Raw genomic sequence first — 24,258 nt, forward strand, 5'->3', positions numbered from 1 at the left:
TACATCGTATCGCGAGATCCGAAGTTACCCGAGGCCGCCCGAAACCAGGAATGGTTTCGCGAACGAATATGAAAATTGCGCGACTCGCGTTATCGCGCGGGAAATACGCGGAAAGTGAGAATATCGGAGCACAAAATGGCCGCGTCGTCAACGGTTTCGCGAGGGAGAACTCATCGTACGTGTTTCGTCGAACAAACGTGAAAGTTCGATTCGAGCTGTGGTTGTGGACCGTAATTCTTCGAAAAGTGAAGTGATTCTGGAAGGAAGGAGGGAAAGAAAGACTTCCCCTAGATCGCCAATTTCGCTACCTTTGTTTTGAATCGTGATTATCGTGAATCCAGAACGAAATGAATATCTGCGAGGTGTCGTGGCATCGAAGGGATATTTTTCCGGAAACAAACGAGACGCGAATCTCGTCGGAGCGGGACGAGCAGGTGCCAGGAAAAGGGTGAGTTATTTTGTTCTTTATTTTTTCCTCAATTTTATGTCGATATTTCAAGCATGGCAGCCGTCGAAGAAATAATAATTATATTAATAAATATATGTAGCTGAAATGTTCTCTCGCTCCCTCTCTCTTCCCTATTTTCTACAATGTAGGGAATGCATTTCATTAGAGGAAAAAAGATACATTTTTTATGATAATTATAAAACTGAATAGGGTTTTCGTAATGAAGGAAAATAAATATTTTCGTAATAATTATAAAGTGACGCGACGAGCCAATTTTTCATCCATTGCGTATTTCGAATTGGCATAAGAATTATATATATTGAGATACAATTTTTTTAAGTCACAAATCGAAGATAGACTCTTCTCTGATCTCACGTCGCTTTCGAGAAATCATATATATTAAAGTTTACAGGAAATACAAAGAGGAGTGCTTAAAAAAAATATATATTCGACATTGTTAATACTCGGCACCTTATAATAGTGAATAATTTTAATAACGATGAAAATTATGTACATATTTACAGTCTTGTAAACACTTATTCGTAATACGACACGTACATTAAGGGCCTTAACGCACTACTTCCTTCCGTATGAAACGCGTTTTCTACTCGATTAACGGATATTAAACGCCAATCGTGCCGCGCGCGAGTCGCGCGGGCTGTCAATTTCGCGCCTCGACGCGCGCTCGAAAAATCCACGATGCAAAATATATCGCACTTCCGAGAGTCTGTATACGAAAAATATATCGAAAGGACCTACTTTTGAGCGTATCGAGATGTGCGCTCACGTTGATTCGGAAATAATAATACAGGCGCGTTTTCATCCTGGAAAGAGAGACCGTGTTTAACATTTTCTCATTTTGTCCCAACAAATGATTGTTTGTTAAGAATATAATGGAATGAAAGAGCGAGGCGAATTTTATTGAAAAATTCTGCGTTTTATTATAGTGGAAATATATGTGAAAAAGTCTCTTTTGCGTATAATAAGGTGCGCCCCAATTTTTCATTCATTGCGTATTACGAGTTGGCATAAAACTATTAAAAGAATCAAGATATTTTAAATCACGAATCGAATAAGATAGGTTTCCCTCTTGTCTCTCGAGAAATCGCTTTCGAGAAATTGTATAAATATTTATAAGAAATATAAACTTGCTAAAGAGGAGTGCTCTCTTAAAAAATAAAAAAAAAAAAAGATCAATGGCCTTCTCTCCTTTTTGTCACATTCTCGCAAAGAAGATTTATAAAACTATATTTATTGACGGACTGTCGATAAACTCTTATCTCACTTTCGTTATTCAACCGACGAAAAAGCTCGTTCCGGGGATTACGCTCGGGGAAAAAATACACGCAAGAAAATCCGTCGTTTAAACATGGAAGGCCGGCTACTTTTTGTCGCACTTGCCCTCAATTTCGGGCGTTATTTTAGGACACCGCCCGTTATCTCTTTCCAGGATAAACCACGCGGAGTCAACGTCGCAACGGCGTTCCAAAAAAATCGCAAAAGGTCTTCGTCCTCTTCAGATATGTGTCAATTTGTCCCTCGCTTTCTTTCTTCGCGCGTGGCAAGAGCGACGCGATCCTTCCTGCTTTACAAGGGAAGTACACCATTTGTCGCGTTGAAAACGGAATTCCGTCAAATATCTGTGTCGCGTGTTTTCCGCCGTGGGGAAAAACGCTCCGAGGCGCGTTTTCCTCGCTCGAGCGTGGCGGAGAACGAGACGGTGGAGAAGGAGGAGGATGGGGACGTGGATGAGGACGGGATTATATTACACGGAGCGACGCTCATATCGAGAGAGCATTTTTTTCCCGTCGCGTAATTTTTTTTTCCTTTTTATAACGAGTCGAGTGTACGCCTATGCGTTCCATAGGCTTCGCTACACGCGTAATACGAGTTTCAATCACAATAACATTTTTCTTGTTATGTTTTTTGTTCGTGTAAGGCAATAACATGTAGCGCACCGCCCGGTGTGTATCTCGCAACAGCCACTCGTTTCCAGTCAAAATACGCTGGCAGGATCGAAATATATCTAACCAGCGTAATTGCGTATCGATCGGCCGCCGACAGTTGATAACGCGCGGATTGCCGATGGTGATTTTCCGCTCTTTGTGCTACTTTCATATACTTTCATATTTCGATATTTGTGTGTGTTTGTGTGCGTGCATATAGATACATATATATACATAAATATATATATATATATATATGTGTATATATATATATATATATATGTATTTATATATACTCCTTTTTTGCGATCAGATTCTCGTTTACGCTTACGCAAGAGCTTAGCTAAAACCATCTCGAATCGATACATAGCGATGGATAAAGTGACCCTAATAGTGCTCGCCAGGCAGCTGTACTCCGTAACTAGACGAGGCGGAAACTTTATTCCAAGTTATTATTCAATAAAGTTAGCGAGTAGTATATTATCGACTGCACAGTGGTGCAATGTGAACCATCGGCAGTCGGATAAAATTTCAAAAACGATATTCGGCTTTTGAAAGAAATGCACCGATGCAAGTTCGCGCGCGCGCGCGCGAGCGCAAAAAGAGAGATAAATAAATAAAATTTCGTAAGCGTTTAACGAACTTCACTTTTACGAAGTTTCGTGTACCGTGACGAAAAATAATGCAATTTTTGGGGATTTAAAGCAGTTGGATGCTTTTTTTTCTAACTCGATTCACGACGGCAATTCAATTCTATAAACTGGTTTTATATACGAATATACAAATCCATTGAAATGTCGCGTTATTCGTATATATCGCGCTATCGATCAACACCTGGTGTAATTCCCTTGCTTCGGTGTTTAACGAGGAAAAAAAACACCGATTCAAGCGGCGCTTGCCGTTGTCGTTTGTCCAATGTCGGCTTGGAATTACGGGATTGTTGTTAATTACGACGACACGTCGGGGACGAGACATGGGACGAGTGAGGCTCGGACCGTTCCTCTCCTTTAGGCTCGATCGGCGCGCGTTGTCGGGGGGAGAAGGGGGATATTTCAATATCGATCGAAAATACGATAGTAATTTCGTACGCGTGACATATACCCGATATGAGATTAACTATGCCTTACAATTAGTCAGAAGAGGGACGACAGCGACCCGATTAAGCGTTTCGCGTGGGTTATCGAGCGGGATTTCAACTTAATCGCGTTGCGATGCCTATGACCTACGGGGCCACGTGGGCCCCGATTTATATGCAACGAAAGGCTCATTTATGAAAAGATACTCCGGAGCAGGTCGCGAGTCGATTGCGGCGCGAATGTCACACGGCGGGGAATGTGTAACAATGGTGTTTGATAGAGATTGCCGTGTTACAGAGAGGTTTTCCACTTAGCACCTTTTCCTTCATGTGCGTATTGTAGGATATTATTATGCCGAGATATTATATTATTTAGTCAGTGGAATGCTACTTCCTTAGCGGCATTCAGCTATATACCGACCGAGAGCTGCTAGAAACTATAAAGACAGAGAAATACACCCACGGAGTAACACGGTTAATAAAACAGTCGGAAGAATGATAAGTCGGAGGAAAATTTAAGAGCGTCCCCAATAGACTTGCGAGTGAAAAAAAAGTCGAAGTAAATTAATTTTTACGAGATTAGATGTCAAATGATCGAAATCAGGATTTAGTTGTTAATATCATGAAATAAATTCCCGTATGAATAGATTTTCTTTATATCGCTTTTCTACGAAATTGTTCGTATGAATATGATTCCTCCACCGTGCGCAAGCATATAAAGAAATCACTCGCGACTGCCCTCGTGGCTATTATCAACTCTGCTTTGTACGGGGAAATCGCCGAAACGCGGGGTGGATACAGGAAGAGAGCGGACGACAGCGATTCCGGGGTGAAAGCGTATTTTCGCGGGAGTCCAAGCTGGGCCCGAAAAGACCATCCGGTTTTTGGGAAGATCGTCGGATGAATAGAAATGATATGTCGTGAAAATAGAAAACCCCTTTCTACATCGTAGTAAGAATAACATCGAATCGTATCTCGAAAGCGATACAAAAGACGCCGCCTCTCGCGACGTTTTCCCGCTAGAGAGACTTTGGACGATCTAAACGAACGCGCGGGGAGTCGTGCGCGATCCATAGATCGCGCAAAGCGATCGATCGGCCGATCGTCCACCCCGCGCGGGCACGATAATACATTTAGAGCCTAGAGCGCACGTAATTGTAGACTTACGTCGCGGCGACGCGTAAATGGACGTACACTTATTATATGCATATCGGTATCGCGTTATTTATCGGTTTACGCGGATTAGGAATTAGTAGTAGATAGGATGGAAAACCGATCTCTTCTAACGCTTTACATGGCTTAGGAAGCAACGTGGAAAAAAGGAAAGGAAAAGAAAGAGACGAAAGTATAAGGAAAAAGGAAAGACGCTCGTCGTTATTATCGCGCGGCTGCGATCGATGTGATCAGGGCGACGACGAGGATCGTCCATTGGACTGCAACACTTGCGGATCCTGGAACATTAAAAACGAACTTTCGTTAGCCTCCCTTTTCATTGTCTTTTTTTCCGGGGAAAGTCGCTAATTGCCTTTGTTCGCGAGAGTAAAAATATCCCAGGCTCGGATGAGGCTTTGACAATCGGAATTCTCTCTGACATCGAAAAATTGGATCGCTGACAAATTCTTAAAAAATATTAAAAATTAAAAAAAAAAATGTATTTATACGAAACGTGTTCGGAAATAGAGTATTCGCCGGTTGAATACAATGCAGTTGTTGACAATGCACTCGCGTAAGACACAGACTTGCTGAGGATTATAGCGAATTTGTGCGATATACATCCCTTAAACGGCTAATTCGGACGCCGAACTATATCCCACGTTATTCATTTCGCGAAGCCCGAGCCCTCGTTCTTGCCGTAATTTAGTTCAGGATTTGAATACAGTGTGGCCGTAATTAATCAGTTTTTATTGCGGAACCCCCGGGCGATAGCACTATCGCGGATTAGAGCATCGAGTAATTAGTTCCCGTTGTGATTAATGCCGCATGTATGGTCAGGCGGGGGATTCGTTTTAATACTTACGGGGCCTTAATCCGATACTCCTCATTACTTGCGCGCGACCGGGGGCTTTTCGATGCTCCTCGCTTAATACTATACAAAAATGTTGCCGTCGTGTTTTAAAATTCCGTTTACCGTGGAAACAAATATACAAATATCCGCGCGAATCGCAACGCTTGAAAATTCGGCCATCGACGAGCGTACGTCGAAAATATGCATATTTACAATCGCGGTTTAGGTCGCAAAATATTTCCGGCGGGAAGCAAAAAGTCCTTTAATACGGCGAATTAATCGTCGCGCGCGTGTATGGGTGACTGCGAAATTACCTGCGATGGTTTCCGGTCGGAGTAAGCTCGCAAAAAACCACGGATCGACTGTAAAAAAAAAAAAGAAGAAAATAAACAAAATGCACCGTGATATTTTGGCACGAGCGTGCCACGTTCGCTCCGCGCTCTTTGGTGTATCAAATCCGACAGCGGAATAATCTAGCGAGCGAGCTTCAAGCATCGGGGGGGTTTATATCCCCTCCCCCCTCCCGCCCCGCGCAAAGCTTGATCTAAAGTGAATTTTTCATCGTCCGCACCCCTGTTTGCAATCGATGATTCACCGCAATCGCGGGCCGCAGCGATGCGAAGGGTTTTTAAAAAATCGCGAGCGTGTCAGAGAGAACGTTACGAGTTACGAGAGAAAGTGACACGGAGAAGTGTATAACGGCGGGAGGCAAAGTAACTTTTTAATTGAACATAGGTTATCCCTCGTAACGAAACTACAGGACTAGCTATACGAATCCGCTAATTACCAGTTATACCAATAATCAATGTCGGCGCAACTGGACCTTAATTATTTTAACTTGCGCCACCAACTTTCTGACAAGGCAAAAGTTGAATTCAGCATTCGGGCGGGTTAATCGATAACGGGTGAACGTTGCGCAATTGCGGTGGTTAGGTAGGAAAGTAACGGGTGATATCCAAGAGAAGGGGGAGAAGGTTGAGGGCTTACCGTTCGTCAAGTCCTCGCGAGTGTGGCTCTGCGCCCGGGTCTCGCGGCTCTCCATTATAGGCGTTTTCAGAATGCTCTCGTCGCCCTCCACGCTCTCCTCGTTGCTCTGTAGATAGACCGTGGCTATTGTGGCCAAGCACTTTAGCTTCATGTCGCCTCGCCTGAAGTGCTTGTTCGCGACGTGGAATTTCAGACCGAGTCTCGCGGTCTGCAGACCGTTCTCCACGTTGACGATATTGGGCCCTATCAGGTAGTCGGTGTTGGCCTGAAAGCCGGGCGCGCGTCTTTACAACGATTCCTGTGAAGACTGTTTTCAACGGGGAAAACCGGGAAACCGGGACACATTCCGCGTGAGTGATTCGCGACGAGTCCGCGGGGGTGGGAGAGAAAGAGAGAGAGAGGAAGAGATTGAGGGCCGAGCAATTAAGTAGATTTTTATTTGGGACGTAGACCTCGCGACCCGGATTACGCAGCGTCGCGTCGACGGACACCAATTAGGCGGGCGGGAGATGAAAAACAGATACGCGATTCTGTAGAATGCAATTTGAAAACAATTAAGAACGAGAGATTGCGCTCTTTTGATCCCGGATGCAAATTTTTTTCGTGAAACCAATTACGCGAAATTGGATGAAGCACCGAAGCAAGATTCTAATTATCGCACGATAATGATAATAACATTCATCATCAGCAACGCGCGCGCGCACTGTGGAGGTAAAGTTATTTTAAAGTTAAATCTTTAATTCGGTTAAGCTATACGCGTCCGCGGGGCGGAAAATTTCGCTGGAATATAACGGCGGTAACGAATTTTCTAAAGAAAGAAAAAAAAAAGTCGCAGTTCCGTAAATATTAACGACACATAAATGGGCTCGGATAAATGGAAAATACATAAACGTCATGGATTTCGGATCGATATCCAATGTTGACGCGAGAGACAGTCGACGTTTCGCCTTTAATTGGTAACCGGTGACTGGTGTTTTATCAAAATAAATTTTAAATTAGAACATTATCGGGGAATATTTTTCGAGATTAACGCAAATGTGTGGACACGCGCAACGCGCGCGTACGCGTCTTTGTGATGGAAACAGAGCGGAACGAAGCTTTGATTTATTTAGCAAATTGCATATACTGCATATACCGCAGCTCCGTTGTGCTCCATTTCTTCCTCTCTTTCTCTCTCTCTTTCTCTCTCTTGCCTCTCCTTTTTCATTTTTCTCTTTCCTTTTGAGCACACATTTCATCGCGTCGGTCAGAAAAGTTTAGCGAAGCGTGAAACAAAGGTTACAATTATTTCGCCGACGATTTAAGTGTCTCACTTACCGGCTCGTCGTTGATGAACCAGGACAATAGCGCAGGTGGTTTAGAAGGTGCCGACGTGCAGTTCATGCGAACGACATCGCCCACCTGATATTTGGAACGACCACCGGTTATCTGCGGTCCTTCGTTAGGTAGAACTGAAACGTTGCCATGACCCTTTCTAGTGCTATTGTCGTGGACCCTCGGATTAGATTACCCTTATCTTACCGCGTGCATTTACTGTATAGGTATTTATTTATCTAGTTTCGCCTCTCTCAAAATTACGTTTTGAAATAACCATCGCGCTCCAACGCAGTTTTTTTTTTTCATTTTAAGGATAAAAATTTCCTCCGCGTGTATCTTACAAATTATTTGTATAGATTTCTATTCTCTTTGTTTATCGCGGTTTTTCAGAATTTTCGCTACAATCCCAGCTTAATCGGACACGTTCGCTCTTATTTTCCATGACAATACATACTTACCGACTACAGTCATGTCCCCGTGATCAGAGACCGTCTCAAAGGCGGGAGCTTCGCCCGACACCTCGCACCGATACCTCCCCGAACTCGTCAGATTCACGTTGTTCAGGACAACCGAACTCTCGGTGGACTCGTCCCTCTGAATGCAAATTCGCGATTACAAGCTGCTGCGCCCGATCGAGCGTGACGCTGCGGGGCCTGCGCGATGCACAACGCGCCGATGCAGCGAACGTACCAGATTCTATCAGATTCGAGGAAAAAGCTCCTCGCGTCGTAAGGGATATACAAAGTGGATTGTGCTTCTAGTTTAAAAAAGAAAACGCAGACGGAAAAAAAATAAATTAATTAAAAAGACCGCTCCTCTTCCCTTCACGTTCGAGCATCGCGCGGCTCCGCTCTCGTCGTTAATCCGAATTAAACATTAAAGTGGCAGAATGAATATTGCGTCACTAGAGATGCTTAAATTTTACAAAGGGTCGATATTTCTGTCCGTCCGTTATCCGATAAATATTCGACCCGAGTATCTCAAACACTCCAATTAATATAAACGTCAGAATATTACGTTTCGTAAGAGGATACATTGCTGAAGACCGACCGTTCTCGCTATCGCGTATATAGCTTCGCGCTCGTCGTCAGTCCGTGCTTAAACGTTAAAGTGACGGAATAAATATTGCATCACCGGAGATTCTTAAATATTACGAAGGATCGTTATTTCTATCCGTTCGCGTCGCCCGATAAATGTTCGAGCTGCGAAGCACCTAAAATACCCCAATTAATATAAACGCCAGAATATTACGTTCTCCGTAAGAGGATACGTTGTGGTGAAGACCGATTGTTCTCGCTATCGAGTGGAAGAAGATCAGGACTCTATTCCGCGCGCGCTGCTATTCTATAAGCATCCCCAGTCCTCGCGCAAACTCGCACTCACGTTTACGTTTACGCCCGGCACCGAGAACGTTAGCACCGTGGGCGCATCTCGGGGCGTATAGCGATAAAATTCGTGGCCGTCCTTGTACCACTTCACGGAGTACAATTGCTCTTTGTCCAAGTTGAAGTTGCACTGCATGCGCACCGTCTCATTCAGCACGACGTGCTCCGGTATCTGCAGAGACGTCATGCGTAGGGCGACGACGACGACGACGACGACGCCTGCAAAAGATTTCGGATTGTAGTTTGCGGGAGGATTGCGCGGCGCGCAAGTGGACCCTGCGGGATCTAGAGCTCCCCTCCCCCGCCCACCGCCCCCGTTTCCAACCCCGCACAGCTGCAGTTGCAGCTGCGTGGGAAACTTGCTTGAATTCACGTGGGGCCCGTGACGCTCGGCGAAAGAGAAAGAGACGGACATTTCCGCGAGCTTTTCGCCATCACGATCGCGATGTTACCCCGAGTTGCAGCAGTTTCAATCTTCAACGTTGCACGCGACGCGCGATCAATTCGACGATAATATTCGTATATGCGTAAATGAGTACAGCAAAGTTTGCCGACAGTGAGTCACACGTGATTCATTGTAATGAGCGCCTTTTGAATCATACAATGTGATTCATACACCCTCTCTCTCTCTCTCTCTGTATGCTTAATAAGAATAATATCTGCATCTCGGAACCATCTGATGTGTCATTCGGAAAGCCAAGGTATCAAAAATGTATTCCTTTACAGACATATTTTTGTTATACATTTTGCATTCTCTATTTTTATGAGTGGTAGTGTACTTGAGTTTCTACGACGAAGTGTAGAGCATCAGGAAACACAGCTAAAATGAATTGATCTAATAGAACCGAGTGATGTTCTTCCTAGACCCGCGATTGCATGTCGACGAGCTGAAAGGCGCCGTGACTTCGATATCGACTTCGTGGAATAATTGATAAACGAAGAACCGCGTCGGACGTGGGTTCACGTATGCTGCTTTAAAATTGCAATGGCCCTTGAGATGTTGAAATTTCTTCGACAATGCAGTTCCCCGCGCATGTTTCTTTTCTTATATCCCTAAGACGTATAGCGAAGCTTTAAACATACGGGCTCTGTTACACGAATACATGGCACATTATATGAGCCAGACTGGCGATCTTTCAGTCGTTAAATAGCGGTATCCCAATCGAAAAAAAAAATGCCGATTTTTTTTAATTGAAAAATTTTTCATTTCTGGATAGGTATCTTGCTCGCGGCCGAGTTTTCGCGGATTTTAATTGAAAAGGAGTTTAATTTTTGAACCGCGATTTGCAAGACACGTACGCAAATTGAAAGCTGGTAACATGGTCTGGCTTTCGGGCCAATTTTCGCGAAGAAAAAAATCGAACGCGGGTTTACCGGAATTTTTTTGGAGGGGGAGAAACGTCCGGATCGTTCTGTGTACAAAGTTTGTTACAGCCGAATTGCAAACATCCAGGCACTCCATGGCGTAATTGTGGTCGAGCGCGTTGCGCAGTAATGAAGCAGGACGCGCACGAGATACGCTTGCCGAAATTCTTTCCGCACACACGTGCCTTCTAATCATCTCGGTCGCTTTTGTAAAATAATACAATCGGGGAGGGGGAAAAGGGAGACGAGTGATGATGCTTTGCTTTCACCGACACAACACACCCGTGTCATTAATTAGTCCCACGCGCCGAGGCGAACCGCGACTCGATGATTACGTTAAATCGCGTCATGTTTGCGCGCGTTTAAAATTCCGACGGTGGTGTCTTAAATTAAGTCCGCTAATGAGTGAACCAGCGGGATGAGATTGCCGTTTATATATCGCCCGGCCCTTATCGCGGCTATTCGCGCGCGCGTTGCACATGCACGCGTTATTGTCATTGATTCGATAATCATCGGGGTCACGCAACGCGACGTATCGCAGGTCCGGGCATCGCTATTAGTGCCGCTCGTATACGCGGCGAACACTCTTATTAGAGGTAATTAATTTTTTCTTTCATGTCTCCAGTGGTCCTCGTCCAGGCACTCGTAATGCGTGTAAAACCATATCCAGATCAAACGAATGAGCGCGATCAGACACGAACGAACAAGTTACTTTAATCACTTTAATGTGAACGGCCGTACTAGCGATGTCATTCGTAACTCGCATCGGTGCAAATTGTTCGGATTTTTTTGCGCATTCAAAATAAATATTTTTCCGGCGAGAGTCGAATTTATATCCATGGGTGCATTCCACTGAAAGATAGCTGGCAATAAATCGCGGTTTTTTTCGGAAAAGAAAACCTTTCCACCTTTCATTATCTAAATCATTTCAGAAGAACATCCCCCCTCATTTTAGATTCGTTTATTCATAACTAAAAGAATTAGGAATTAGTCATTCGTATATATACATACGTCAATACGTCCGACACATTTGTTTCGTCTCGCGAACGTGCGCGCTTACGAGGGAGTACTGCGGAGAAAATCCGGAAAAATATCGGGAAAATATCCGTGTCTGACCACGTCGGGGTAAACCGGAGTCGAATTTCCAAGCGCACCAGGTGTAAGTTTCCCTGTTGCAATCTTGTCCCGCACCTGATACGCCTTGCGATTTTTTGCTCCCATTGTGCCTTGACTGGCGGGAAAGATTGCGAGTCTTATTTATCGGTCTTGACATTGTCAAGTTTGAACGGTAGGTATGTTTGTAACCGAAGGGGAAAGATTCAACGCGCAATAAGCACCTCTTCTATCGCTTTCTCCCGTTTCTCTCTCTCTCTCTCCGTCTCTCTTCTTCCTCCTGTTATGCTTTATATCTCGAAGGCGTAAAGCGTGACAAGATTAACGAGATAAAGGGATCTGAAAAGGCGTTTTATTTCCCGCCATTTCGTTTATACCGCGAGCGAAATGATGGTGTTAGGTGGCGGAATAGAATGCGACCGTATTGTACGCCGTGAACAAACTTTAGTGTCGCGGATTCTTCGAATGTTTAGGAGGGCATTATGCATTAAATTTCAACAAGTAATGTTTAATTTCCCAATATCTTTATTTAATTTAGTTAAATCTCCTCGACTGTGTCCTAAAATATGCACTGACGTGTTATTAAATATACAAATGAGAATCTCTTAAAGCTGAACTAATTCGCTCATGTCTTTCATTTAATATTATTTTTGCTCAGTTTAGCGCAAATGTGAAAATTCTCACTATATCAATATGATGTTAGCTCGAATCAGATTTATTATTTAAAATAATTAATTAGAATAATTTAATTAAAAAGCTTTTATAATTAAATACTTATAATTAAAATCCTTTGTTTGTAAAAGGATGAAGTTGAAAATAAATTAAAAATTGAATTCTGTAATTAAATATTTCAACTCCCGCAATTCATAAAGAATGTTGAAGATTTGGACAATGATAACAGGCCGTTGCATATTGGTTCGCAATTATTTGAATTTCTTCCACGTACTTGTCAATATTTACTCATTCTGCATATTGTTTACAAAACTGTTTGCGAAAACAAAACAGAGTGCTGCGAAATACGGCGGCGGCAAGCTATTTTTGAAATAATTCAATGTAATGGGAAATGTTTGAGAAAAACAGTATTATCATAATTTAATTCATTCGTCAAACGTCGAAATCCCTTTGACGATAATGATCCCTCGGTTGAAAGTCGCAAAGATCATAAACCTATCGAGCACATTATCCGCACGGGGGAACGTGCACGTTTTATTTTTTCTCTCTTTCTATCCCCGAGACAATTTCGAATCGCAGATCGGGCAATTACCAGGCGTATGAATATTTAATCGGGCCTTCGGTGACCGGTTGTGCTCAATGCAGCTCACCGTATAATCCCGGACGTCAAAATATACACCCCGCCGCGTGATCAGCAGAGGGTTAAAATGTTCGCGCGCAGCAACGAACTGAATATTTATGGCTCGCGCGCGTACGTGGCCAACATTGTTCTTCATTACTTTTGCGCGTGAAATTCATGACGCCGGTCGTGAGGGCTGTACACTAAGAACCTGGAGAATCCAGTGCGATCTTTTTTTTTTAACAGGTTCAGAGATGCAGTTGCATTGCACACTTCACGCAAATTAGTGGTCAGAATTTTTCTTTTTTTTTTTCCCCCCCGATAGCTTCCGAGTAGTCCGCGGAAGATCGTAGTATTCGTTATTCGCTGTCGCCCGCAAATTGATACGGATGCGAGCGGCGGATAAGTTAAAAGAGTACGAAGGACTGTCGGCAACGAGAGATTTATTGGATCGACCATCTGGTCGTGTGTTTTTTCGCCGGAGCGTGAAAAAATCGTTACTCAACGAAGCGTTACCTTCTCGAGAAATGGCTCAAGTTAAAGCACCGACGTATCCGCGCGGTATATACGGGAAGAAATATGGTGGCGAACTGTGTACCGCGAGAACTTGCCGGTCCTTATTTCATATAGTAAGGGCCAAGGTTGCAGTAGATTTTTCATGTAACCCGTCGTTAGGCCTCTAAATCTTCTCATAACTTACAATTAGTAATCTCCATGTTGAGTTGCGTATCAAGCCTCAATTAAAATGAGATATCTTGTGAGACATCGATCGAGGTTTAAAGTTTAAATTGAGTAAAATTTTATTGTCGATATGCGTGCTTAAAATTTTAAGTACAGGCTCTTTGACACACCTATAATTTCTCTCATCAGGCATACAAATACAGACAGATATCTGATCGTCGTCGTCGCGTGTCCGATCGTTTCGTGTCCATCGTGTTTCACTTTCTCGATTGCCATTCGTATACGCGATCTTGTCGAGATCGTATTTGAAAGTCACTTTGTAGGTATCGCTCGTGCCGGATGGGTGGGAAAGGGGTTGGAGGGAAATAAAAACCGCTCACGAATGTCCGATCGAGCATAGCCGATAAAACGCCTTGCGAGATAAATTAGCCCGCGCCCGTATAAATATTCCTTTCAACTGGCGGAAATAAGCTGCTGCGATAAATTCAATACCGGTGGCCCGCGGTGCTGTTCCCGATGCTGCTGCTGCCGCCGCCGCCGCCGCTGCTGCTGCTGTTGCTGCTCCTTGAACCCGATAATTGATCCTCGCCGTATGTTGCCTTGTTATTTTCCTAAAGCACCGCGAGCCGATAACGCGGAGTGAAATATGCACGACGTCCTCGGTCGATTTTACCGGTTAATATCTGCACCCCTGAATTTAAATCCCACGCTCAACGCGAAATGATAGAGCGAAAAACGAGGAGTCGGTTATCGCGCGGTGACGCGGGAACATTTTTGCGTAACCGACGGACGGACGGACGGACGTGTGTACGTGACGCTATGCTAATTATCGTATACCGGTGAAATATCGCGATGTCAAAATAATACGCTCGCTGATATCGTCGTGTGATTTCAACAGATGCTCTTCCTGTCATTTGAAAAATTTTTTTTATCCTTCAACGGGTGATAAAGCAATTGTGCGTTATTGTTGATTCGCTATCAATAGTTTTTATTTGACTCTCGAATACGTCGCGTTGTTGATTGGCAACAAAGTGATTAAATATATAGAAAAAAAATAGCTGCACGGAGTAAAATATGGAACGTACGGCCACGAAAGTGAAATGGTATAACAATAAACTGAATAGATGGTTGTTCATCTTTTGTGTTACAAATAGCTGATTGTTTCGAATTGTTTACGTCACTTGTTGGCTCGCTGTTACACGATTCTTCATAACCGTTCCGCGCTGGCTTTTCGTATTTTTCATCCAGCAATAGGCATTTGTTTGTAGCCGTGTAACGTACGCACGTGGAAATGCAGTTCCACTTTTCCACTTTTCCATTTTACTTTATATTTAATTGAGTTTAGATTACTGATAGCTGGCGATACCTAATTTTCCGCGCAAACCGAAAGAGTAAACAATTTCTGAAATTACCCTGTTCCCTCTCGGAGCGAAACGATTGCGTAGCGCGGTAGCAATCGCGAAGTCGATTGAATTGTTAATCTCTCGGAGTTCCAAAATCGATTTCCGTCTATCGTGAAACCCTTAAGCATCCGGCGGCGACTCGTTTATTTTTCGTCCGCTATTGAATCGGGGGAACTAACGAACCTCTTTGAGACCGCGAGGGACGTTCTATACAGACGTTAGCCTGCTGTTCATCGGGCAAAATTTCGATATTAATGCGAAAGCACGAGAAACGCGGTTAGAACCTCTTCCATCGTTATCGCGTAAGACGCTCCATATTCAGTCGACCATAACTTGAAAGATTTTAACGCGCCGCGAAACGAAATCACCGCGTCTAAATAAACAGCGTTTCTCTCGGTTCGGCATTTCGCGGGCGTACCTGCGCTCGAGTGAAAACCCGCCGTTCCCTGATTTATCTTCTTCCTCATCCATCTCCTCTACATACGAGGGGAGAGAGGGAGAAAAAGGACGCGCGATGTTGCACGATTTTATTTACGCGGTTTCATAGCGCGTGAGATACACGTCCCGCAAGGGCGCGAGAGGGTCTCGAGTCTCGACCGCCTTGCCCTAAGACACGCAAACAAATCTCTCCGGAGCTTCCTCGCGCATGTAAATACAGAGCTGCGTGGGCGTTTAAGCCGCACGGGCACGCGCGGGAAATAAATTGGATAAAAGCGGGCGACGATTGTCGCGGCTTCTCCCGACGACGTCCCGACGACGACGATGTCGCACACGACGACGTGTGTGCGTACGTGCGTGCGTACACGCGTGCCCGTTTACGTGTGCGCGTTATCGCGATCCCCCATCCCACGATATTACCTCCGCACTCTGCAAATTTGCCTCGCTCGCGCTAATGAAACATTTACCATTACCGGCTTGTATCTTTTTAGCCCATCGAGAGCGACGCCGGCGCTTTCGCCCACGCTGACCAGGCGACGTGACACGGCGCGTTTGTTAGCACGTGCTCGTGACGGACGCGGACACGGTCGATTTAATTAAACGCGATTGGGGAGGCGTAGACGGGACAAGGAGGATATCACGCGACAGAGTAACGGCGACGAAGACGACGACGGCGGAGGCAGACAGCGTCGCCGACGACGACGAGGATGCGGACAACGGGTACCCGGGGTGAGTGAGATATTTATTCATCCACTTATTCGTCCGTCAACGCGCGCTGGATCCATCCAAATGAGCCCGAAAGCCCCCGTGGTGCAGCACTCGCGCACGCGCGCGCGTGATTTGGCACTGTAAATCAGGCTGTAAATGCGAGGATTAATCCCGCTGCTGTATGTATCGGCGAGATTATAAATTTGTTCGCTCTCAACGGAGAGCGGGGTGTTACTCCGTAACTACACCTCCGGAGACTTCCAGATTTTAGGAAATCCCGCCGTTGCGTGATGCTCGGAATAGACGGAGGAATGTATACATGTAGGTACACGTAGCCCGTTAGATTTATGTGTTTATTTAAATGGGCTTGTACCCGTCGGCACAACGCTAATTCACGCTGCTGATAATCAGTCACGTTTATTAAATAGTCATTTCGAATCTATATTAGGACACTTTGCGTGTACATTTATCTCGCGGGAAAACGAGTCACGAGAGAGCGGGAATTATTTAAATGGCCGATCCGCCAAAATTATCGAAACGCACTCGAAACCCGCATATCCCCGCGACCGTGATGTTTCGGCATGCGCGGGGAAATATTTGTAATTGAAATGCATATGCCGCATTAGTCCCATTATTACTCACATTATGTATTATTAGTCTATTCGAGCGCGTGATTATTTTAATATCCGGCATGGATACGGCGCGTCACACAGCTATATACAAATTAAATTCGTTGCGATCTCGTAATAAAGGGGTAGGGGAAAATTCGACGTATGTATATCAGTGGGATCTCTCGGTATGTAGAACAGGAAGGAAGAAAGGAAGGAAGAAGAGGAGAGGAGAGGAGAGGAGGAGTCACGATCGTTGCTGTTGCCTTATTATTTTATCTGCTCACTCGCTCGCGCTATGATAGCGCGTGGCTCCGACCGTGCGCGCTGTTTTCCCTGCTCAAGCACACAAATATTGGAATTTCCCGTGTAATAAGGGCTCAACCGAGGAAAAGAATCTGCTAAAGTCAGCGATCCGTGTATGAATGGGTACGCGTTGCGGGGAATACAATACAGGCGTCTCGAAAAACGGCGTTAAGTCAAAGTGAAGGCAAACGGTGAATCTGAAGGACGGGATAAAAGATAAATCGGTTACTCGGATAACGAGGCGAAAAGAAGGCGTAATTACGTGTTTCACCGTAAGGCGCGGACATGGTCGAGTCCCGCGGACGGCTTCGTATAACGTTACGCGGTATAACGCTTCCCGACGAGCGGAAAAAGTGATAAAACGATCGAGTTGCCGTAATTAATCACGGCACAGCGGCGCGAACAGCGGGATGCCCGGGTAAGTACATAATTTTGACGTGCCGCGATGATAATGCTTTCCGATAGATTTGCTTCGCGTGTGTAATTAATGGCCCGCGAAAAGGAACAAGTTATACGCCGCGCGCAACGTTTCACCGTTGTACTGAGAATCCTCTCGAGCTAAATAAAACACATACTATAGCGATAATCCGATTATATCCGATGCATATATAAATCTTTTTGCTCGTATCCTCTTTACTTGTTGAGAAAGAGGCTTGTTGAATGATTGTTCGCAAGACATTTTTACACGATTTCACAAACTCTTCAAGAATATCTTTTTTTTCTATGACGCTCTCAAAAATCCAGTTTTGAGGTCTGGATAATTTTTTCCTTCGTTTTATTATTACGCTTAACAAACGACACGGTGGCGGTGTCAAAAATAAAATAACTGAAATCAAGAATATGGGCACGAGCTGGAGAACAGCGGCTATAAAATTATATGTTTACATCACAATAAAACGTAGAAAAAGCATGCCCGCGAGGGGACACGTGGACGCGGCAGTGTTAATCATTCGGGCAAATGGGCGTGTTAAACGGTACATGCACTCCTTATCCGGGGCATCACAATATTTTTTCGCGTTTTTCGCGCTCGAATAATATGAAATTAGAGGCGGCGGAGGTAGGGGAATGGTCGGACAGATAAAAGAATTTACTGCCTTCTGGAGGCAAATTGCCCCGGCCGTAAAATAAGCCCGAAACTGGAAAAAATATGCGAAGAGTGTACTTAGTCGCTGCGCCGTCACGCGCCGTATCGTCGAGCACGAAGAACAACGACCGAACTGGAAAACGGGCACGCATCGATGTTCGACGTGTGCATCGTACCCCTTTTATCTTTACCACATATATGTGTACACATATCTTGCTCCTTTTTTTTTTTATTTATTTACGGTCATATCGTAAACCTGCCGTGGCGCATGCAGGAAGAGTGATAAGCAGAATTACCTCGACAAGTGATTTTGTTTATTTTGACGACACGCGGGGGCTCTCGCTTTAAAACTCACCGCATGCGAAACAGCGCGCGCGCGTATAACGGCGCGGGAATAAAAAATACAACGCGCTCGCTTTGTTATCTTCCGACAACGGGCGAGTACGGGCGACGTGCGTGATCACGTACCGTGGAGATTCAAGATTATGAGACAATTATTAAACAAAGCCCCGTCCGCCATCATCTCCTGTCTACGACATCCGCTATCGATTTATGCGACCGTCATCTTTGGATAAAGCGAGCAAATAAAACGAATATAGACGGAAAAATTCATTTAGCAAGAGAAATGGAGATTATCACAGCTGAACAAGATTCTACATTGATAATGGTATAAAATTTAATCTTATCGAGCTTCGCATAAAGTCAGATTCATCTGTAACAGAAAAGGGATTAAATTAAATAAATGAATTTATTAATCAATTCCCCTCTTAAACTTGATGGAACTGAGCTTTTGTAAGGGCTTTTATAAGAGTATATCGGTCTTGGCGTGAAATTGTAAAAATCCGCGCGATTCCATGAATCAATTTCTATTTTTATACTTTATTGAAAACTGTCGGTTCTGCGCGAGGAATGACGAGACACTTGTGACAAGCTAATAAATCTCGTCCGAACATAATTAAGTTCGCCGGACGTTTTATATATTAAATTATGCGCGACGTTGCGCGCGGTGCGCGCGATAAAAAATGTAGTATCTTTGATTACTGTTTTGCATGGAGATTCATCGAGCGACGGGGGAGACGAAAACGAAGCGGGATGAGGGGAGAGAAGTGCGGGGAAGGGCAAAGTGTCGGTGTGCGTGGTATTGTTTTATTTAAACGGAGTCGTACAGTGAGAGCCCCGCCGCGCCGCGCCGTTCGCCGGGGCTTTATTGGAAATTGAGCCAATTATGGTACTTGGGTTAACGAACCATTGTAATACAGTTTCGCAGACGCTATATCCACCGATCCCGAACGAAATCCCCGCGTACGAGACGTCGTAACGCAGATTGCTTTACGCAGCCGCGTCATCATCAACGACTGGTTTCCGATTGAAAAGTGTTCTCGAAGAGACACGTCGTCGTATTTAACGGAAAGGAAACCCCCGTCCCCGCGAAGCGATGACGATAAGCGAGAAGTCGTGTTCTTTCGGTTTCGACCGGCGAGCCGCGATAGCGCGGCGTGCGTTAACTCTCAGCCCCACACACTTTGCCATCGGGCTTTGGTTCCAGCGCTGCGACCGCGGTTCAAAGTTCAAACTCGATTTAACTTTGAAATCGGGTCCGCTCGCGTTGACCGGTCGATGGCTAAGTGCCGCCGCCGCCGCGGCCGCCGACGCTCTTCCGCAACTGTCCCGGAGAATTCAGGCACTTTAATTGTCGTAGCGCGATATCGGCCGTTCTGACATTTTTACGCCACGTCGCCCACGCGCGCTAATGCGGGGCGAGTTTATGCATTTAACGAGGCGCACGTTGGGGGTTAAACGCATGGGTTGCTTTTTTCTTTCTCTCTCTTTCTCTCTCTCTCTCTCTCGCCACTGCTACCGTGCGAATAAAATTTCCGCGATTCGCCTCGGTATGAAATACTTTGAATAATTCGTGACGCTTGTTGGCCAGGGGATGCAAATGCGCGTTATTTTTTGTTTTTTACTATCGTCGTTATTTTAGGCTCGCTACTTATACGTGGATTTCAGGAAGAATTTCGGGAACGTTTCCCCGCGCGAGCGGAGAGTCTGAGGGTGAAATGAGGGTTAATTTATAAATATTCGATTCGCTGTTTCCGCTCTCGGCGGCGCTTTCCGAAATTAAGAACGCCAGGTCGTCGTAATGAATAACAGATATCCTGTTATTTTTATTCGAGGATATTACGTCCTGAATATAGCTATATAGTTTATATATATTTATGATGTTTTTTCCACTCCTCAAGATCAAATATTACCGTCGTTCTGCGATAAATTCTAACAATTACACTTTCCTCTTTAAAATAGTTATCAACAGATAGATAGGAGATATTTTCCCGCGAATACTCGATATGTAAATTTCGGAATGTATAATGCAGCGAAAACATTTGTACGAATAGCCCAGTCATCCGATAACCGGTCACGCGTATCGTTGAAAAGTGTGCGCAGTCGCGATATGTTAATTCTCGCAAACACGATAATAATAATAATAATTTGCAAATGTGCGGCTCGGAATACGCGGCAGTTCGGCGCGCTTCCAAAATGGCATAATTTCAGCATGCATATTGCAATAAGACAAATGTGGCGAGGGCACGGTAATTGGCCGTTATAAATAACACGTAGCCGCGGTGACGTTCTTAGAAATTTTAATTACATTTATACGCGTACGTCACGTGACAGCGTGCGTTTAGCGGGCGGCCGGCCGGCTAAATCGCACAGGTTTATTCTGGCCACGGCCCGCGGTGTATAGTTGCGAACTGAAGGGGGTAATTTTCGAACGATAATCGCTGTTTGAAGCTGTCGATCGTCCCATTACCTCCGCCCCCGTCCGTCGATTTACAAACGCTTAGTTTACCCTCCGCAAACTCGCCGCTGCATACGCGAAGACGCGGTCGCGGCTGGTCGACCGTGTTGAATAAATTAACAGATTGTAGGAAAATATCGGCGCGGCGGCCTGCTAAAAATACGATCGTCAAAAGAGAATTGGGGTAAAACGGCGAACTAATTTCAATCTCTCAGGGCATGTCGAGAGTTCGATGAACGCGCGGGCGAACTGAAGGCTGAAAACGACCGAGGGGAGATTTCGTAATTTCTTTAGTGACAATCTCGGAATTTTGTTTATGGCGATCGATGCGTAACAGCGAAGCGTGGTGAAAGGGCAACCTCGCCGTTCCCGAACGACAATGGTTCGTTCGAAGCTGCCGCCGCCGCCGCCGACCGTTCCATTATCTCGACCGATTCGCAAACAGTAGTTATACACTCCACAAACTCACTATTTCATAGGTAAAGACGGCGGCCGTGCCTCGCGATCGCACGGCGAATGTTTTAATTAAGTACGAACTTATAAAACAAAGTTTCGTCGTGGATACTAAAAATGCGCTCGATACCAGACGCCCAGACGGAGAGTTAAATCAGCGAACTAATTTCGAAGCGAAACACACCGCGCGCGGCTTCGATTCGACGATATAATGCGAAAGAAGAAGCCCCCGGAATGGTACAGGAGATTCAGGGATTTTTCTGGGCTGGCTGTGTTATTCCAATTTATTCTGGAGCTGAACGAAAATAATTCGGCGAACTCGTCGCTATGTAAACCGAGACGCAACCATTTAAATTCCATTTGACTCTTCGCGATTCTCTGTTGGCCGATAACTTTGGCGTAATTCAATTATATCGCGACTCGCGAATTTTTGTTTATCGCGATCGAAGAGGTTTCCCCCCGTATTTTCGTATACGCGACTAGATATTGTTATTTCCGGCGCTTTGCATGGATATACATAAATGCATGGCGCTTTGTGTACTAGCTTTTATTCGTCTAGCTTTTATTCTTCTGGTTTTTATTCCTCCATGTCACGTTGCATTTTGTCGCGCGCGAGCAAGCTAGACGAGCCGTACACAAGGCATTTGTATGCATTTGTCAATATATACATGCATACCCGAGCCCTCTTTGTCGGCGATTTAATCGGGCGATTTCAAGATAATTGCGAAATTTGCGTCGGACATTAGCGAGTTCGTTAATTTACTAATTCGCTTGTCATATAATGAACGCCGTCGTATAATGTGCGCCCAACGAAATAGCTCAAATTATTCTTCACGCGGCCACTTTAATTCGCAAATCAGTAAGCGATTCATGCTATTGAACTTAAACGGAACAATCAAAAATATGCCTGGCACGTCAAACGCGCGCACGCATGCCAAAAAATGGATTTTCGAGCCTTATAAAGGCTCTATTCACATAGATTCGTTATTGTCATACCGACGCCGATTCGCCCTGGCAACCGCGCGTCTTCTCTGGACGACCAAAGAACATTGTGTATATTTGTAATGAAATCTTCTACAGCTCCACTGAAAGTTCTTCAAATCGTATATGATACAATATAAATCTTCAATTTATATAAATATATTTCTATGTGTTTTAAAATCTTTCAGCATGTAGTTCATCATTCTTATTAATCATCATCAGATCTCAAGATATTTGCACGACTGACTATATACTATTCTATCTTCCCCCTTTCTCTCTCCCTCTCTCTCTCTCTCGCCCTTTTTTAGATTTTGATGTTAAAAATCCACTCCGAGACGTTAACAGAACGTCGTTTTATTCGATTGTAAAACTTTTATGTACGTTTACTCGAGAAGAACGGAGCACGCTTTGAAATATACTTGACGCGACAAATCCGTCTCTCTCTCTCTCAATCCGCGTCTCGCTGTGTAATATATTGTACTTTATCTGAGAAATATGACCGATCGTGTACCTGAATGGATCAGCAGCGACAACAATACGAGGAGCCGGGGCAGTAGGACGGCGAAGGCCGCGCGCAACATCCTCGCTCCCGCGGGTGATCCTGGTTCTCCAAGATCGCCAGGGATGCTCCGCGATGATGATGCGCTCGGCGCGGCGCGGCGTAGCGCAGCGCAACGCGACGTGGCAGAGACGGAGGAGATCGACCTATCTCCTAACTCCCGCGACCGTCGTCACTGGCGACAAGTCGTCATCGCTCCTCACATAGGGCGGCGGGGGAGGGGGAGAGGGGGAAGGATCGAGTCCACAACGTGATCCTGGTAAACACTTGATCGCGTCGAACCCTCGTATACGCGCTTTCTCTCTCTTTCGCTTTTATTTTTCTTCTCTCCCGAGTGCTCCGAATGCGTTGGAGAGTCGCCGATGAAAAATCGATCTTTCCACGTTGGCCGATTGTAACGCAACACGCGCGCGACGCAACGCGACGCGACGCGACGCGGTACCCCGCGCGCAAGAGGGTACGCACGCGGTTTCGCCACTCGCGCGCGCAACGAGAATTGCGTCCGGTTAAATAGCAATATCCAAAGAGCACGGTGTTTAACGACGGCCAGCGGTGGCGGCGACGGATCTTTCAAGTACTCGCGGCGACTCGCGGCGACACGCGACACATAATTTCCTCCACGGCCGACCCTTGACTAATTGAAAATCTATATACGGCCGCGTTACACGGGTTTCCACCTTCCGCGGAAAGCAGTCAGTACTGCGGCATCGGCACCGGAGGAGAACGAGGCGCCGAGGCGCACGCGAGAGGGTTGGTGCGGCGAGTCGAGAGGGACGGGGGGGTGTAACGCCGACGTATGAGGGAGAGGGAGGAGAGACAGAGGGAGAGAGGGAGAGAAAAAGAGAGAGAGAGAGAGATGCGACCAAGTCGAGGAGGTGGTAGCGACGGCAGTACTGCTGCTGCTGCTGCTGCTGCTACCGCTACTGCTACTGCTGCTGCTGCTGGTACCGCTGCTGACTGTGGTGCTGGTGGTGGTGGAGGTGATGGCAGTGGTTCTGGCGGTGGTGGTGGTTGTGCCGATGGTGGCGGCGGCGCTCGAGGAGGGCGGAAGACCACCTGGCAGCGCGGGGCGGAAAGAGCGCGAGAGGAGGATGGAATGATCGGGCAGAGAGGTCGAGGGGGTTTGGGGGAGCAGGAAGAGGTGGAGGAGGAGGAGGACGGACGGACGGACGGCGGGGGAGGGCAGGGTGAGTGAGTTCGAGTTGGTTCCTGGGCGACTGCGCCGTTCTCCAAGTCGATGATCGCTGCAAAATCTTCCGTCTCTCTCTCTCTCTCTCTTTCTAGCGCGAGAGGACCGCCTCTCTCTTT

The 24,258-nt window shown here is 45.6% G+C and overlaps 2 protein-coding genes across 2 annotated transcripts in view; one reads left to right on the forward strand and one right to left on the reverse strand.

Moving 5' to 3' along the window:
* The first annotated feature begins 24 nt into the window (after positions 1-24).
* Positions 25-24,258, forward strand: part of LOC112461559 — a 186,654-nt gene continuing 162,420 nt past the window's right edge. Inside the window, exons 1-2 of the mRNA XM_025027095.1 lie at positions 25-448; positions 15,946-16,183. The gene's annotated coding sequence lies outside the window, so the exon portion shown is untranslated. The remainder of the gene's footprint in view (positions 449-15,945; positions 16,184-24,258) is intronic.
* LOC112461486 (cell adhesion molecule 2-like) lies at positions 877-23,872 on the reverse strand. The gene is made up of 6 exons (XM_025026772.1): positions 22,903-23,872; positions 9,162-9,382; positions 8,237-8,372; positions 7,779-7,912; positions 6,462-6,726; positions 877-4,920 (listed from the first exon to the last, which is right to left on the reverse strand). The coding sequence occupies exons 1-6, from the start codon at positions 22,970-22,972 to the stop codon at positions 4,847-4,849; spliced, it is 900 nt and encodes a 299-aa protein (XP_024882540.1). The 5' UTR covers positions 22,973-23,872; the 3' UTR covers positions 877-4,846.

Source organism: Temnothorax curvispinosus, unplaced genomic scaffold, assembly GCF_003070985.1.
Source record: "Temnothorax curvispinosus isolate PA1 unplaced genomic scaffold, ASM307098v1 QBEX01000173.1, whole genome shotgun sequence".
Lineage (NCBI taxonomy): Eukaryota > Metazoa > Arthropoda > Insecta > Hymenoptera > Formicidae > Temnothorax > Temnothorax curvispinosus.

Coding starts and splice junctions, on each gene's coding strand:
- LOC112461486 (XM_025026772.1), bottom strand. CDS start 22,972: ATGTTGCGCGCGGCCTTCGCCGTCCTACTGCCCCGGCTCCTCGTATTG. Junction 9,383..22,902: donor GTCGCTGCTGATCCATTCAG/GTACACGATCGG, acceptor AATCTTTTGCAG/GCGTCGTCGTCGTCGTCGTC. Junction 7,913..8,236: donor CGGGGACATGACTGTAGTCG/GTAAGTATGTAT, acceptor GCAACGTTTCAG/TTCTACCTAACGAAGGACCG.